This window comes from Euprymna scolopes, chromosome 3 (genome assembly GCF_053919585.1).
Source record: "Euprymna scolopes isolate OS-2025 chromosome 3, ASM5391958v1, whole genome shotgun sequence".
Taxonomy (NCBI): domain Eukaryota; kingdom Metazoa; phylum Mollusca; class Cephalopoda; order Sepiida; family Sepiolidae; genus Euprymna; species Euprymna scolopes.
In genome coordinates this window covers 137,633,339-137,648,330 of record NC_136484.1, presented here as the reverse complement: position 1 = coordinate 137,648,330, position 14,992 = coordinate 137,633,339, and the positions used below count along the sequence as shown (strand labels likewise).

The window sequence follows — 14,992 nt, the reverse complement described above, 5'->3', positions numbered from 1 at the left end:
CATCATTATTATATTAGGTTTAACAGTCGTTAAAAGTGATGGCACCAGTTGGATGACTTTTAGAAACTGACTTCCAAATTAACCCATCTTTAACCAGGTCTTTATCTCTTTTAAGTCGATTCATATCATTTCCTTTTATATTTCCCTTGGTTTTCCCTGTGAACTGAATCTGCTACCTAAACATGACCATACTATCAAAATCCTTGTTGTGCACTCTTGTACTATCTGAATTCTATCTTCCTCTGAACTTATTAGATTGAAGCTTCTCCTTAAGACTCACATTACACATTAATCATATTATTCTCCTATCATTTCTTTCCATGCAATACATGTTCTCAATCCTCACTGGTCAGGTTTCTTTTACACACATCACCACGCTACATATAAATACCATTACTGAGAGCTCAAAAAAAAAAAAATGGACGCTCACAAATAATCGTGTGGAAAATAGTATGACAAGCCAATATATATGTAAGAATTTTAATGACTCGTGTAAATTATTTCTGAACGAGAAATTTGAAATCATATATTTTAAATCCCCCAGAACATATTAAACTGTAGAAGCGAAATAGCAAACAACTGTGATGCCTCCGTTCAATCTTGAAAGACAAAGGATACCCCCTGTAGGGGCAGCTGCACGTATAATTGTGGGGTAAGGGTTGTGCAACTCCCAACCACACCTCTCCTAAATCAGCACCGTTTGAGTCTGTGGCTAGAAGACCAGGACGACTGGAAATAATGCCGAGATAAGCGGAGAGCACGCACAGCACCTGGAAGTCCCAAATGGTCACCCATTTAGTACTGACCAGGTTCAACGGTGCTTAACTTCGGTGATCCAGCAGGAACTGTGTCAACGTGATTATGCCGTAAACAACTGTATATAGGTTATAAACTTTATTTTAAGATAACTACATAGAAAATAAATGATAATAATTAAATAAAAACTAACTAATCTTTCACTCTTCCCTTGGTCGACAATAGTAACATGATACTGATTTGTAATGGCAGAAGTTTCCTTAATTATTTCCATCCACTCCTAATTCTTGCAACTACACTAACATCTGCTCTACCTCATACTCCAATATGAAAAATTATCTAACAGCTTAATTTATTATAGTTTAGATACAAATCTGTGTATTCATAACTTGCTACAAAATAACCATTTCTTTTCAAATACTTCAGAAACAAAGATAACCACAAAATTATACGAATATGAAATTTATTTATGACTTAGGAAGTCATCCAGTTCTTACGTATACAATAAGATTTAAAAAGAAAAAAAATATGTACATAAAAAATATAAAAACAAATAAAATAAAAAGATGTTAAACTAATTAAATTTATATTATTTTTCTTCATCAACACTGATATATTTTTTGGCATTTTCCACATTTATGATGATGTTTCTTTTTTTTTTCTGTATTTAAATATAATTAATTATTTGCATACGTCGATGTATCTTCTTATCTACTTAAATGAGAGGTGTGGAGATAAAATAGATACTGATGTGGAATGATTATTTGGTCGTGCCAAGTTCAAATCCTGTCGGTTCCCAAAAGAAACTAATTTTACATTTTTTTTTATGCAAATTGTTCCAAACAAGACAAGAAACCACTTTATGTAAGGTGCTTAAAAAAAAATAATCACTTCAAAGTCAAAACATATCCAATAAGTGTTACACAGATTTTGACCCAGAAAACAGCAATTCTTCCCCCTTTGTCAGACATCGCTCATGGAATATGAGGACTAAAAGAGAAAATAAGGAAAGAGAAGAGTTACGAAGCTGGCGGAAGTAAACCCAGGGTCCACTTTCTACTTTCTAAATCTTTTTTCTGGATGTTGGCAACCTTCATACGAGCACTCCCATAAGTACCCCATTCTACAAAGAATCAGGGAAACCAATGCAAACAACAGAATTAAATCGGGCAAAAGTTGTACCTTCCCGATTCATATGAAAAGAAGATTCTGAAATCCGGTGTATCCATTTAAATTAATGATTGCTCATGTATTGTGTAATATAAATTAATTCATGGCGATGTTTGCTTTTTTTTCCCGGTATTTAAATCAAATTGTTGTTGATTCTTTGCATATGCTGATGGGTTATATGTACGTAAATGGGAGGTGGCAGAGGTGAAGTAGGTATTGACGAAAAGAAAAAAAAACAAGTAAATATATACAAGTCCCCATCTATAGAACACTTTATGAAAAGGCTGCTTCCCTGCAAAATACAACGTGGTCGTCTTAAAATCCAATGTCAACAAATTGTTGTTAATTGTTTTATTTAGATACTAAAGTGGAAAGTGGCCGAGGTGAAGTGAACATTGACATGGACCGACGACTTGGGCATGTCAAGTTTGAATCCTGTCAGTTCTATAGCACTTCTTACTGACGTCTTGGCATGCCCAATAGTTGTAAAGAAAAACCATGTAAATATATACATGTTTTTATATGTGAAACATTACCATGGGACTGTTTCCTTATTGACTACAACAGGTTAGTTTTCAAATCTAATGTCAAAAAATACTTGTTATAAACTGTCATTATAAATTTTGTTCATTCTATTCATTTTCAATCCTCTCATAGTATTCATTATCATTCTACCGATAATCCATTATCTTGTTAATCCTTATCCTCGAATGACTTCAACTGTTAATAAGTTTTAGTAAAAAAAAAAAAAAAAAAAAAAATAATACATAGGGGTGTTACATGTACATTTTAAGAACTGATTGTATTTAGATCTCGCTTTATATTTTTTTCAGCAGATTTAAATATGTAAGAAATATCAATGTACACAACAAAAAATCCTATTTAAATAGAGGGAAGAGAAAAAAAAAAAATCCGCACTGCAAACCAACATCAGTTGAAATGTAGTAAAAATAAAAATATCAATGTTGATGAGGACAATAGTCCGAAAGAAAATTCAAGTAAATAATGACAGACCTCATCTTGGAAAATTCAGACGACAAAAATAAGATCCAAATGTTTGCAAAAGAACAAAATTTCAGTGGAAACATTCACACACATACATAAACATTTGACGTCCCCATTCCAAATGAACCATCCACGGGCCCATAAAAGTCCTTCGTTTAAACATGGGCCAATGTCTTAAATTCTGTGTCACCTTTTGCTTTCCGATCTTTACGGATGAACTTCTTGTGAAAATTCCAAAAATTTTTTATCACAGCTTTTTTATCACGTAAATGAAATCCATCCTTTTGTGTGTGGTGTTTGTTTGGCTTGGAACGGCTCCCACTGCCATGACCACCATGAGCAGCAAGCTGGTCTGGCGGGTCTGACAAATTATCAATATATGGTGTTGCCCAAAACTGTCCTGGGTCTGAACTGCGACATGCGCCCAATCCTGAATCCTTAGAAACAAGATAGGGGGTTAGTATTGCAGGGTCACAAGGTGCTTTAGCTGCAGCCAGACCCATGCGTTCGTTTGGCCTTTCATACTTGCCAGTCGCCTTATTTTCTTTATTGTTGAAACTAGATTTTCGATGTTCCATTGCGTGGGTTCGTAGTCGATGGGGAGCATTTTCCGCAGAGAAATTTTTGTCACTGACTTTTACATGTGCTTGCCGATGAGCCTTGTGTCGTGATGGGCTTTTGTAGCGTTTATCTTCACTGGAAACATTGGAACAAACGCTGGTGAATGGAAAAGATGTCGGTTTGATAGTTGTCGGAGACGACAACGAGATTGGTGTAAAATATACAGAACCACATTTAGGGAGTGAAACGTAAGTGTTTTTAGACATGGACTCTGGGTTTGCTTGTAAATCTCTCTTTGCTTTTGGAGAGGAGACAGGTTTATTTGTTGATGAAGGATGATCATGGCTGGTCTGTTTCGGAGCAGCCGGGAGTAACTTTTTCTTCAAAGATGAGGATAAAGAACAAGAAGCGGTAGATGGTTGGCCATTATCATTCTGTACAAAAGGGAAAATCTGAGTGCAGATCTTGTCATCTGTAACAGGGCTGATTTTTTTTACCAAAGTTTTTGGTGGAAGTGGACACACAAAACCGTCATTCGGGAGAAAAGAATCGTCATAAAGACTCTCATCTTCTAACTGCTGTTCTTCATTATTGATAGAGAAACTTTTCTCACTTGATAGTGGTGAAATAATAACCGGGCCCTTTTTTCGGTCTGGGGTAATCATGCCCTGACTATTGCGAGTAGATGATAGAATATTTGCTATATGCGCTGCACTGTGTTCTATCTGACTAGTGTCACTGTTGCTGCTACTGCTATTCTGCTGAAGGTCTTCCGATTCAGAGTCTGTATTGCTACATGACTGACCTACGCAGTCTGGACGTTCACCCAAAGATGTCGACAATGACACTGAACTATCTGAAAGTGTAGGATCCATACGTGTACAGGCAGAAGGAATATTGTCAGTGTAGAGTTTGTCTTTTTGCGAAGAAGAAGAAACTGAAGAGAAGAGGTCATCGTCTCTGAAAGCAAAACCTCGATTGCACTTATTAGAAGAAGCCTCGAGAAGGCTTTCTACAAGGGAGCTGGAATCTCTGGCTGACGAAAGGTTCAGAGAGCTGTTAGAGAGCAACAACTCAGGGACACGCTCCATCGACGAGTTAGAGGCGTTTATTATTGGTGATGATGTAAAATGAGATTGGTCCACGTGAGACTTGAAGATGCTATAATTACTGGAAACAAGTTCGGTGTTCACGCTTTCGTGCGTTGACCAGGTACGGCTACTTGCAGGGTATGATGTGTCCGATTGATTGGCGCTCAATCGAAAATCCAGACAATTGCGTTTGGGTTTGGTTGCTAGGTTACCACTAAGTTCTTCAAGGTTCGACTCTTCTTGAGCCAAATAGCCGATGGCTTTATTTAAAATGTCCGTATTTTCCAAAGGCTGCTCTTGAGTCGAGGAGTGGTCTTTATGTGAGTGAACCCTTGAATGTATCAACCTCTTTTTGCGGTGAGGCTTCGATACTGATGACAGCCTACCCTTATTTAAATCGGGATTACTCAAGTTGGGGCTGGTGAGTTCATTATTGCCGTCAACCTTTCGTTGTCTCATCAATTTCCGTTTACGCGACAGTATCTGGCGTTGCTTTGAGGATTTTTCCCAGACTTTTTTGGTGCGGGCTGTCCGCTCAATTTGACACTGTTTGATGTAACTGGAATGATACTCAAATTTGGTCAGGCCACGTGGTTTATTATAGTTTTGACCATACGGACAATCGGATGTGTCGCCGGTAAATGCCGGATAGCTGTCTGTTAAACTAGACAATGATGAAGCAGACTGGTTTTCAACTTGGTTGGGTAACGTAGGTGACAAATGCATTTCGTATTTGCCCATACAGCTTAAGTTCAAATACGTTGGTTTCTTTTGCAAACGTGGAGTAATCGGTGTTATACATTCATCATTGGAATATGCTTTTTTTTCTGAACCGTACTCAAAGGAAGAATTCTGCTGCTGAAGAACAGAATCATCTTTAGAATAAGCAGTTCCAACTTTTTGCCAATGCGGAGACATGTAACTTTTTCCTAATGGTGTCATTTGTTTCTCTAATGATACCAACCGTTGTTCAGTACTTGGAGAATCCTGACTAGTACAGGCCGAAGCAAAGCCAGTGGATGCTCCTAAACCAGGAATCTGCTGGAATCTTCCTGGATACAACCTAGCCCCAACCTCAGGAAAGCTAGGCAAGAGAGGATTCAGACTGTCCTCATCGTCATCATCCGTGTCGCTGGACATTTTCAGTAAGGCTTCAATAACATGATTGCCATAATCAATCGCCCCTACGGTCGGAGCAGGTGCTGAAGAGGGAGCAGAAGGCTGAGGAATGGTATCCATGGTAGCAAATTCACCAGTTTTACAACCCATTCGTTGAATTTTGGTAAGAATTCCAACATTTATGGATGAGTCCGTGCAGCAGAATTGAACAATTTTGCTAAATTAGCAGCCTGAAAAAGAAAAAAAAAGTTGAATGAAAAGCCAAGAAAAAAATACTTTACACTCACTGTGCCATTTCTTTTTCTTTTAAAGTTGCCAATTTTTGAAATGATACATTTTGATAAGCAAGAAATTTTTACTTATTACTAATACTATCAATCTTGAGTGTATGGTCACCATTTTACCTGACTGTATAGGAGAGTACAATGAACCTAAACTCTCACAGATGAAGTCTCAATCAAAAAAAAAATGTATATATAGCCATGAACACATTTTGACCATTAAATATCTATTAATGATATAAAAATTATACCGATATATATATATATATATATTTCGATCCTAGCTTGAGGTAGTTACTTGTCTTGTTGCACTGATGAGTTGTGATATAGTGAAACAGTACTGTATGTGGATGATTATATATATATATAAAAAAATCATTAATACTAAAGTTGAATTTGATAAATTTAGCTTTAAAATCATGTCACTTTTATTTAACATATATAGTTCAGTAGATATAAAATCTTGAAATTTGTCCAAGACTTCCGGAACGCCCTGTATACACACACACTACAGATATGTGTGTGTATGTGTGTAATAAGCAGTGATTTATCTTGAAAAGTAGTAAGATTGTACAACAAGAATAGGTTCAAGACTCCCAAAATTCATACTAGAATTGCCTGCAACGTGTGGCGTAATGGATAAAATACACATAGTAAGCGACACTTTTCTAGGGGTTGATGGTTCAATATTCAGAATACAATTATGAATTATTTATGATTTTTACCTGGTCATGGCTGACAGAATAAAAATATGTTACCCCCATGAATTAAATAAAGAGCTCCATTCGAAATTCTGTGCAGATTTCAGAGTTTGATAAGAAACACTCGAAGAAGGTTGTAGGTTACATTAGCTGAAACATTGTGAAAATAGCACTCAAGATGAGAACAGTAGTTTGAATAATCCAAATAATATGAACTAGCAGGACCTGTGGAAATTCCACAGGGGACTTATTCATATGTAATATATTGATGTTGGCATTCTGTAGATGTTCAGTGTAAATGGAGACACTCTGATATTATTGTAGCTTTTTTGTTAAAACTGCAAAAGTATTTATCTAAGCTAGCATAAACACCTGGCAAAGCTCGGTTGTAAAGTACGCTTAAATATGATATTTTAATTCTTACAGATTTTGTATATATTATTATAAAGTTAATGTTCTATCGATTTTTATATATTATAAAGTTGCGATTTCAAAAATAAAAAAAATATATCCATATGACTTGGGTGTATTAGCTTGAATCGAAACCGAAATAAAAACTTATGAAAAAACTATATGTATATATATATATATATATATATATATATATATATATATATATATAACTTGAGTTCCTTTAGCCATAATAAAAACCGAAACCAAAACTTACAAAGAATTCTTGATAAAATTACTTATCAAAAAAAAAAAAAAAAATAGATTACTGGAGTGCCATCAGTTATATTCAAAATAAAACTTATGAAGAATTCTTGGTAAAATTATTTATGACAAGAAATGGAAGTACATAACAATTAAACAACCCAGATGTAAGTGTGACACAGAAAATAATACACACACTATCGTATTAATATATAGATTATCAATCCTCATCTCAAAAACTAAATACTCATTTTGAGACTTGCTTGCATGATGTATTGGCAACAAGCTTCACAAAACAACCAAATGTGGAAATAAGTTTTGTGTTGCCATAGTCTTATGCAGAGGCAAGATTGCAACTCACAATTTTATTATCTTATGACTAATATTTTTCATTAAAACACAAAAAAATATAAAATAATTATTATTGAAATGCACAGAGATCATTAATGTATAGCTATTAGTGTATCCACCTCCAAAATGGACTAATTAAAAAATAAAGCCTCCTAAAATTGATATTAGAATTGTCCACAAGGACCCATGGTATAATAAATAAAGTACTTGGTTAAATTTGGTTGAAAAGTTACACTCTTCTGAAGGTTGAAGGTTCAATTCTCAGTGAGGATGACACTCAAAATACAACTGCGAATTATTTAGGACTTCTACCCAGTCATGACTGATGGAACAAGAGCATACTACCCCTGCGGATTAAATAAATGGTTTCATTCAAAATTCCGTGTAGATTTCTGAGTTTGACAATACACCTGGAGACAGTCTGAGGTTGCATCCACCAAAACATTGTAAAAATAACACTCAAGATGAGACTAGTAGCCCGAAGAATCCAAATAAAATGATTAAGAAAATAATATTTTTTTCATGGCTTCCAGATATTATGAAGTAATACATAAAAAAAAAAAAAAAAAAGATGAACATTAAATTAGATATCACAAACCAGTTTAGTATATGAAAATGGATAAATATAGTGACATTCCTTCCAATTTTAACTAATAACTCAGTTATTTGGGGGGATAATTTTAATACAAATTTGATGCAAACAATTTAATTTTTTTTACTAATATATATATAAAATTCTTTCTCTTATGCTATTAATATTTTTTTTCCGATTACTTCAATTTTCTTGATTGACAGGATTACATTTATGTTTTTAAATGATTTAAGAATAAAGCTTGTAGGTTCTGCAATCCTGAACATGCTGCCTCAGAATTGTGTAAATGAACATATATCACTGTCACATTTTCGGATTTCTTTATTTGTTAACTATCATGATATTCCTAAGTTTTATGCATTCCCTAATTAGCTTAGTAGCCTCTGTTTATTGCTAACGATTTTATGACCATGACTTAATAAACAGGAAGAAAAAAAAAAAAAAAAAAAAAGTAGTACTTTTAGTATGTTGCAAGGGCAATGATGCAGGGTAGTATGTTCTGCATCATTTCAGCTGATAGGGACCATCCTCCTCTAATGTTTTGCTTTTAAGAAAGAAAAATTATTTTTTCAAAATAAAGCAATTATTTATCATTTGCAATTGATGTCAACAGAAATCATTGTGCTATTGGAAATGTAATTAAAAATATTTAAATATGCAGATCAAAACTAGTTATGCAGGTCATTAGGAAAAAAGCAAACAAACCAAAAACCTGAACCTAGAATTATTAGAAAATTATTACCTCCCCCAAACAAAAAAGACACATGAAAATCTGTATTTTTGCTGCACTGCGTTAGTTTATTTTTAGAGTTTAGAAGAAAAGAATGCAAACATCTTGTTGAAATCAAACAGTGTTTCACTGCAATTCTAAGACTACAAAAGTTTTCATTTTAAGTAATTAAGTCAGAATGCAATAAAAAAAATATATGTTTAGAAATAAAATACACACACTTTTTGATTATGGTTGCGCCTTACATTTGGCAGTTTGCAGCAAACTGATTGCTAATTATAGAAATCCAATTGGAATTCTGTTTGCAAATATGCAGTCAACGTTATTGGCGCACCCGAATGCACCTCACCCCCTTTCGTCTTTCCTGCGTTCTTCTTAGGATGATGCACCTAGTGAATAATGTGCATTGTTCGGATACACTACATAATTCTGTGACTCACCAAATTAAAAAAAAAAAGAAAAAAAAAGAAAAATCCCAAAACAAAACTATTCAGAGTTTTTTTCTATGTTGGGTTAGGATTTGTGCTCTTAAAAAAAAAAAAAGTCATGCAGCAATCTATGAATCATGAGAAAATAAATAAATAACAAAATAAAATTACAACAAACAGCAAATCCCCCATCCCACCACTGCACACACTCAATAGCACCCAAAATGGAACACTTTAATATGATTAGTTAAGGGGGTGAAGAATATAGCGCAATCAAAGTGGACTGATCTAAAATTTAAAAAAAAAAAAAAAAAAAAAATCATTTAACAACAGATGATTATTGATTTAGTACAATCCATGGTAAATTGGAATCACAAATAAATAGGGTTCAATGTTACTATAGAGATTATTAGAATATATTGCACATTTAGTTTAAAATATGAACCTTTGATTTGAAAACTTGAAAACAGTAAAAATATTTTTTGGTGCAGCACTGCAGCAATTGGATTCTGAACTCTTTAAAAAGTAAATTAGAATTTTCTTCAAGGATTATAAATAATTTAAGACCGTCAATCCCTAATTACTTCCCCCCATGAGGGCAGAGTTAGACACAAAGTCGATTTTTAATGTGAAGAAAATCTAGCTTCCCCAAAAGGGCACTCTGGATTGAGATACAAATTACAATTACCTCTGACCAACATGAAGTGTACTGTGAGAACAGATACTACACTTTATACAAAAGGCCAAGATCACTGACAGTCAAGTTATATCCAAAATGTTAGTGAAAGTCAAATGAAATAAAGGAATGTATTCCAATGGAACCGAAATAGCTAGAAACTAGAATGCAGTGAAGAGAGGGAGGGTCAGATTCTTCATGAATGAGATTAATTTCTGCTAAAATTTGAATAGAATTGAACCGAAAAATATTTTTTTTACTTAATTAAAAAAAAGTGCAATTTTCTTTTAATTATTTGTGACGGATTGTCAATAATTGCATTTGTCCTTCCTTCACTGATTGACCAGACAGAGGAGGAAGGATTTATATGCGAGATGTTTTTCTTCAAATGAAAACATTTGGTAGGAATGTGTATTCTTTGAAGAATGAATCATTGCATAACGGGAATAATACAATGATAAATAACAAAAAACAAACAAAAGACAAAGAAACTTGTAAAAATAAAACACTCCCTCCTTTACTTTACTGAATAGACGAAAAGATTTTTTTAATAGCAAATGAAATTATTTTATTCGAAAAATTATAATCCTAGATGGTACTATAATCTCTGTACTATACAAGATCGGTAAATGTTTACTTTAAGGTCCTAAAATTCATAGTGCCCCCCCGCTTCCTCCTAAAAAAACATAAATAAATAAAATAAACATGGCATGTTTAATATTAACCAGGTAAAAGTCGCGAAACTGAATTTGGAATCGGTACAATTAGTGTCCTTTTGAAAAACAAAAATGTTCCCATTTTGTTTAGCAATAAGAAAAAACAAAACACTTCATTTAGCATACCACTAACCCTAAGTCCGGGGGTACACCAATCCAAACAGGGCTAATGGGTTCATGAAGGAGGGCATCAATTGTACAGATTCCCCATTTGGTTTCGCAGAGTCATAATGAATTTTTACTGAATTATTATTATTATTATTATTATTATTATTATTATTAATGCTGTCATGTTTTTTGCTTATTTGTTTGGGGCAATATGAAGTTTAAGGCTATAAAGTAAACCTTTATCGGTGATAGTGCAAGTGCACTTACTGATCCGCGCTATTTTTTTAAATCGTATTTCCAAGTTTAATTAAAGTTTTATGATATATTTTTTTTTTATTAATTGTAAGGTTAAAGTATAGAATAGGTTCAAAACACCCTCCCCTTCCCATGTTAAATAATAACGTTATTATTTCAGCACGGAATAGTACCCCTTTGCCCTTTATCATAAAATTATGATGTTATTATGGTGTTATTTTATTTTTATTTTTTATGCTTGTCAGACACTTTGAAATTTTTTTTACTATTAAATAACTTACTTTAAAATAAAAAAAAAGAAAAGAAAACTAAAACGAATTTTTAAATCTTATTTTTTTAAAAATTGTAAACATGGGTAATTTTTTTCTCTTCACCAGGACAACATCGGGTAAATACAATTAGTATAACAAGTTGGTATTTATGCAGAGAAGTTAACGCACGGAAATAATAACGTTATTATTTAGAAAGCCATTCTTAACGTGGAGTGGAGAGGGGAGGATGTTTTTTTACCTAACAATTTAATAAACAAAAATATCGCAAAACTTGAATTTAAGTAGAAAATTATATAAAACAAAGTAGCATGACCGTATCCTGCATAACTAAGATCCAGACAACATCGGTACCGTCGGTTTCAAATCCAAATAAAGGGAACCAATAATTGGTCTCCTATGCCGAATGAGTGCCCTCTTTGTTTGAATTTGAAACCGACGATACCGATGTTGTCTTGATCTTCTGTAATACATAGATTAAATAAATATAACGCTTTTACTTTTTTTTTCTTAACATTTGAACACTCTCTCGTTAACCTAGACGAGATGGTAACTTTAGATCTATACAATTTATACCTACTAATAGCATGGTAACTTCTCTGCATAAGCACCGACAAGTTTAGTTTTCTTTTTAATTACTAAAATGTTGAAAAACAATCAAACAAACAGTTTTTATTAAAGAGACAAACTAGCAAACTGCACCTAGTTACTTTACTCCCTACAAGAACAGGGACATATGTTCGGTTTTTAATATGGGGAAAACCGAGCTCCTCAAGAAGAGGCACTCTGAATTGGGGGGGGGGATGCTGCAGTCTAGAAGGATTCCTCCTTCATTGATTTGGGGACAAAATATATACTACACTTGGATCACAGATCGAAGACTCGGAAACAGTCACTTAATAAAACTAGTAAAAAAAACCCCAACAAAACAAAGAAAAACATTTATCGATAATTTTTTTTTTTTTAACTATAATAAAATCTAGAAAAATGTTTACGAATTATTGCAACATTTTTTTTTTTTTAATCTTAAAAAGGAAGTTTTTAATGGTTATTTTTAAACAAAAATAGATAAAAAGAAGGAAGGGGGGGGGACAAACGGTGATTTTGAAAGTTTGTCACTTGCTTTCCTTCTTTTTGTTAACGGAAGAATTTTTTGACAAAACACGAGACAGCGTGCACATTTCACTTCAATATAAGTAAAAAACAAAAATAACTTTAACTAACACCAGAAAACACATCCATTTAATAACGTCAAAGTAATTGAACATAATCATGTTTTTATAAGATAATTTTTAAGTCATAAATAATACAAAACTGCTTTGATTTACACAACTTTGTTAAAAACAAGAACGAGTAACAACAGCATTAACAAGTTGAACAGTTTATTATTGTTATGATATTCATTTGTATATGTGATACTATTAATGTTATGTATATTTAAGTGTTTTAAAGCGATTTTAAGTAGAAAACTTGTTTAAAAAAAAAAATTAAAAAAAGAATCAGGCAGGAAAGAGAAAAGGAGAAAAAAAATCGCACATGTCAGTATTTAAATATTTAAAAATTAAATGCTTCAATGGTTTTTTTTTTTTACTCAAGCCGTTATAAATTAAGAAAATGTGTAAATATAAACGAAACAGTTTTTTTCTTTTTTTTATGATCGTTGGATATTAAATAAATAAAAACATAAAATTCAGATTAAAAAGTTGCATACAGAATCATATCATTTTTAACAAAACGAAAAAGCAAATATATAGCAAATAAAACATATCTCTTTATTTGCTTTTACATAAGCAGTAATATATTGCTACACAGTCATGAGCATGTTTCGATCAGCTAGTTGCCAGTAACTAGAGACCTCTTCAGGCGATACAGCTTATACGAAAGCATACATTATATATAAGGGAAAATTATTCCCAACTCGCATTTAGGTACAAATGCACTTTCGTAAATAATTGAATTAATTCAAAACGTATTGCAAAAACAAAAACAAATAACATATATATATATATATATATATATATATATATATATATATATATATATATATATATATATATATATATATTTATATGATTAGTTTTTTTGGAAAAAGAATTCCAGCAGAGTGCTCAATTAAAAGGAAAATCCAAATTTTAAGAGCGTACTTATATTTTGTGTACAGAAAGTTTAGTTTTAGACGAATATTGGCTGAAGAGAGCTCGATAAGGATACCTTAAACGGGCCTTATTATCGGGCTTGAAACCGACGGTACCAATGACCTGTCTCAACTAAACTTTCTGTACACAAAATATATATATATATTTATATTTATATATTATAGAGTTGTAAGAATTCGTTTAGTAATTTGAAAAAGGGTTTCTGTGCCGACGTCCAACGACTGAAAAAGCAATTACGGATGCTGATTTCGGTTAAAATAATAATAAAGCCAGGAAGAATCCCTACCTTGAAATCATGATAGAATGAAAGAATGTTATCTTTAACAAAAAACATGTGGCGAGAATGGTTTACTTTACGATTATTACACGGGTTGGCTAAAAATGATCGCTTATCAAACAGGAACTTTTTTTGTTTGTTTAGGACAGAAAAAAGGAAAAGATAATAAAAAAAATTAAGAACTACCTTTCTTTTTTCTTTTAAATGGAAGCTGAGAGTTTGGGTTAGAAGTGTTTAAAAATCCGTAGATGAGAAGAAAGTCGATTTTTTTCCCCTTTTTTCTTTAGAAATAAGAAATGAAGGCGACGGCGGCGGCAGTGTCCGTTGAACAGTGTGTGTGTGTGTGTGTGTGTGTGTGTGTGTGTGTGTGTGTGTGTGTATGGAGGGCACTGAGAGCCGATACACACTCCGAGGGCGGAGGGGTGGGGGCTGACTTTGACATTTTATATGGCCCCTCTCCATCCCTCTTTTGCAGGGGCCTTTACTCTGGGTTGAAGCAAAGGCACCATCAACCTCTGCGTGTGTACCCACACAAAATAAAGAAGGGAAAAATTGGTAAAACGATGAGGGAGGGGGTAGGGGTGGTGATGAAAATGGCAAAAAAAAAAAAAAAAAAAAAAAAAAACCCTTACCTCTTTCCCCCGTTTATCCAGAGACTCTAATTTCAGTATATAAAAAAAAGAAACTAGGCGTTTCATTTACTCGGCGTTGCCCGGATAGAGAGGCTAGATAAAAAAAAAAAAAATCCAAATATAGCCCCTATTTATTTCCCCCCTACCCCACCCTACCAATAAGCGTAGAAAAGATCGGTATTTTAATGTAGGGGAAATCCAGCTCCCGCAAAAGGAGCACTCTAGATTGGAATAAAATAAAAGTTGTCTCAGTTCAGTCTAGAGCTTTCTCTGGGTTTTCAGACCAAAACCAGAAAAGATACGACACTTTGATCACAGCCAGAAGGCCAAACAGTTAATGATTTAAAAAGTAAAAAAAAAAAAATAATAAAAAAAAAATAAAACATTTAGCTTACGAATTACTTTTCCCTTTGACGTTAATGCCTTATGAAGATATGTTTGCCGCAAGGCTAAAAATTAAAACA

General features: G+C 33.2%; 1 protein-coding gene across 7 annotated transcripts in view; it reads right to left on the bottom strand.

Annotated features, from left to right (window-relative positions):
* Window positions 1–2,138: 2,138 nt before the first annotated feature.
* Window positions 2,139–14,992, bottom strand: part of LOC145259157 (uncharacterized) — an 83,688-nt gene continuing 70,834 nt past the window's right edge. For 5 of the 7 annotated variants that reach the window (XM_080116890.1, XM_080116937.1, XM_080116908.1 and 2 more), the window contains one exon: window positions 2,139–5,932. In XM_080116890.1, the coding sequence (XP_079973016.1) occupies window positions 3,087–5,852 (2,766 nt within the window). In that variant the 5' untranslated portion in view covers window positions 5,853–5,932 and the 3' untranslated portion in view covers window positions 2,139–3,086. Of the gene's footprint in view, window positions 5,933–13,905; window positions 14,010–14,082; window positions 14,515–14,992 lie in introns of those variants that run through there. The other 2 variants (XM_080116917.1, XM_080116929.1) reach the window with 2 other exon arrangements.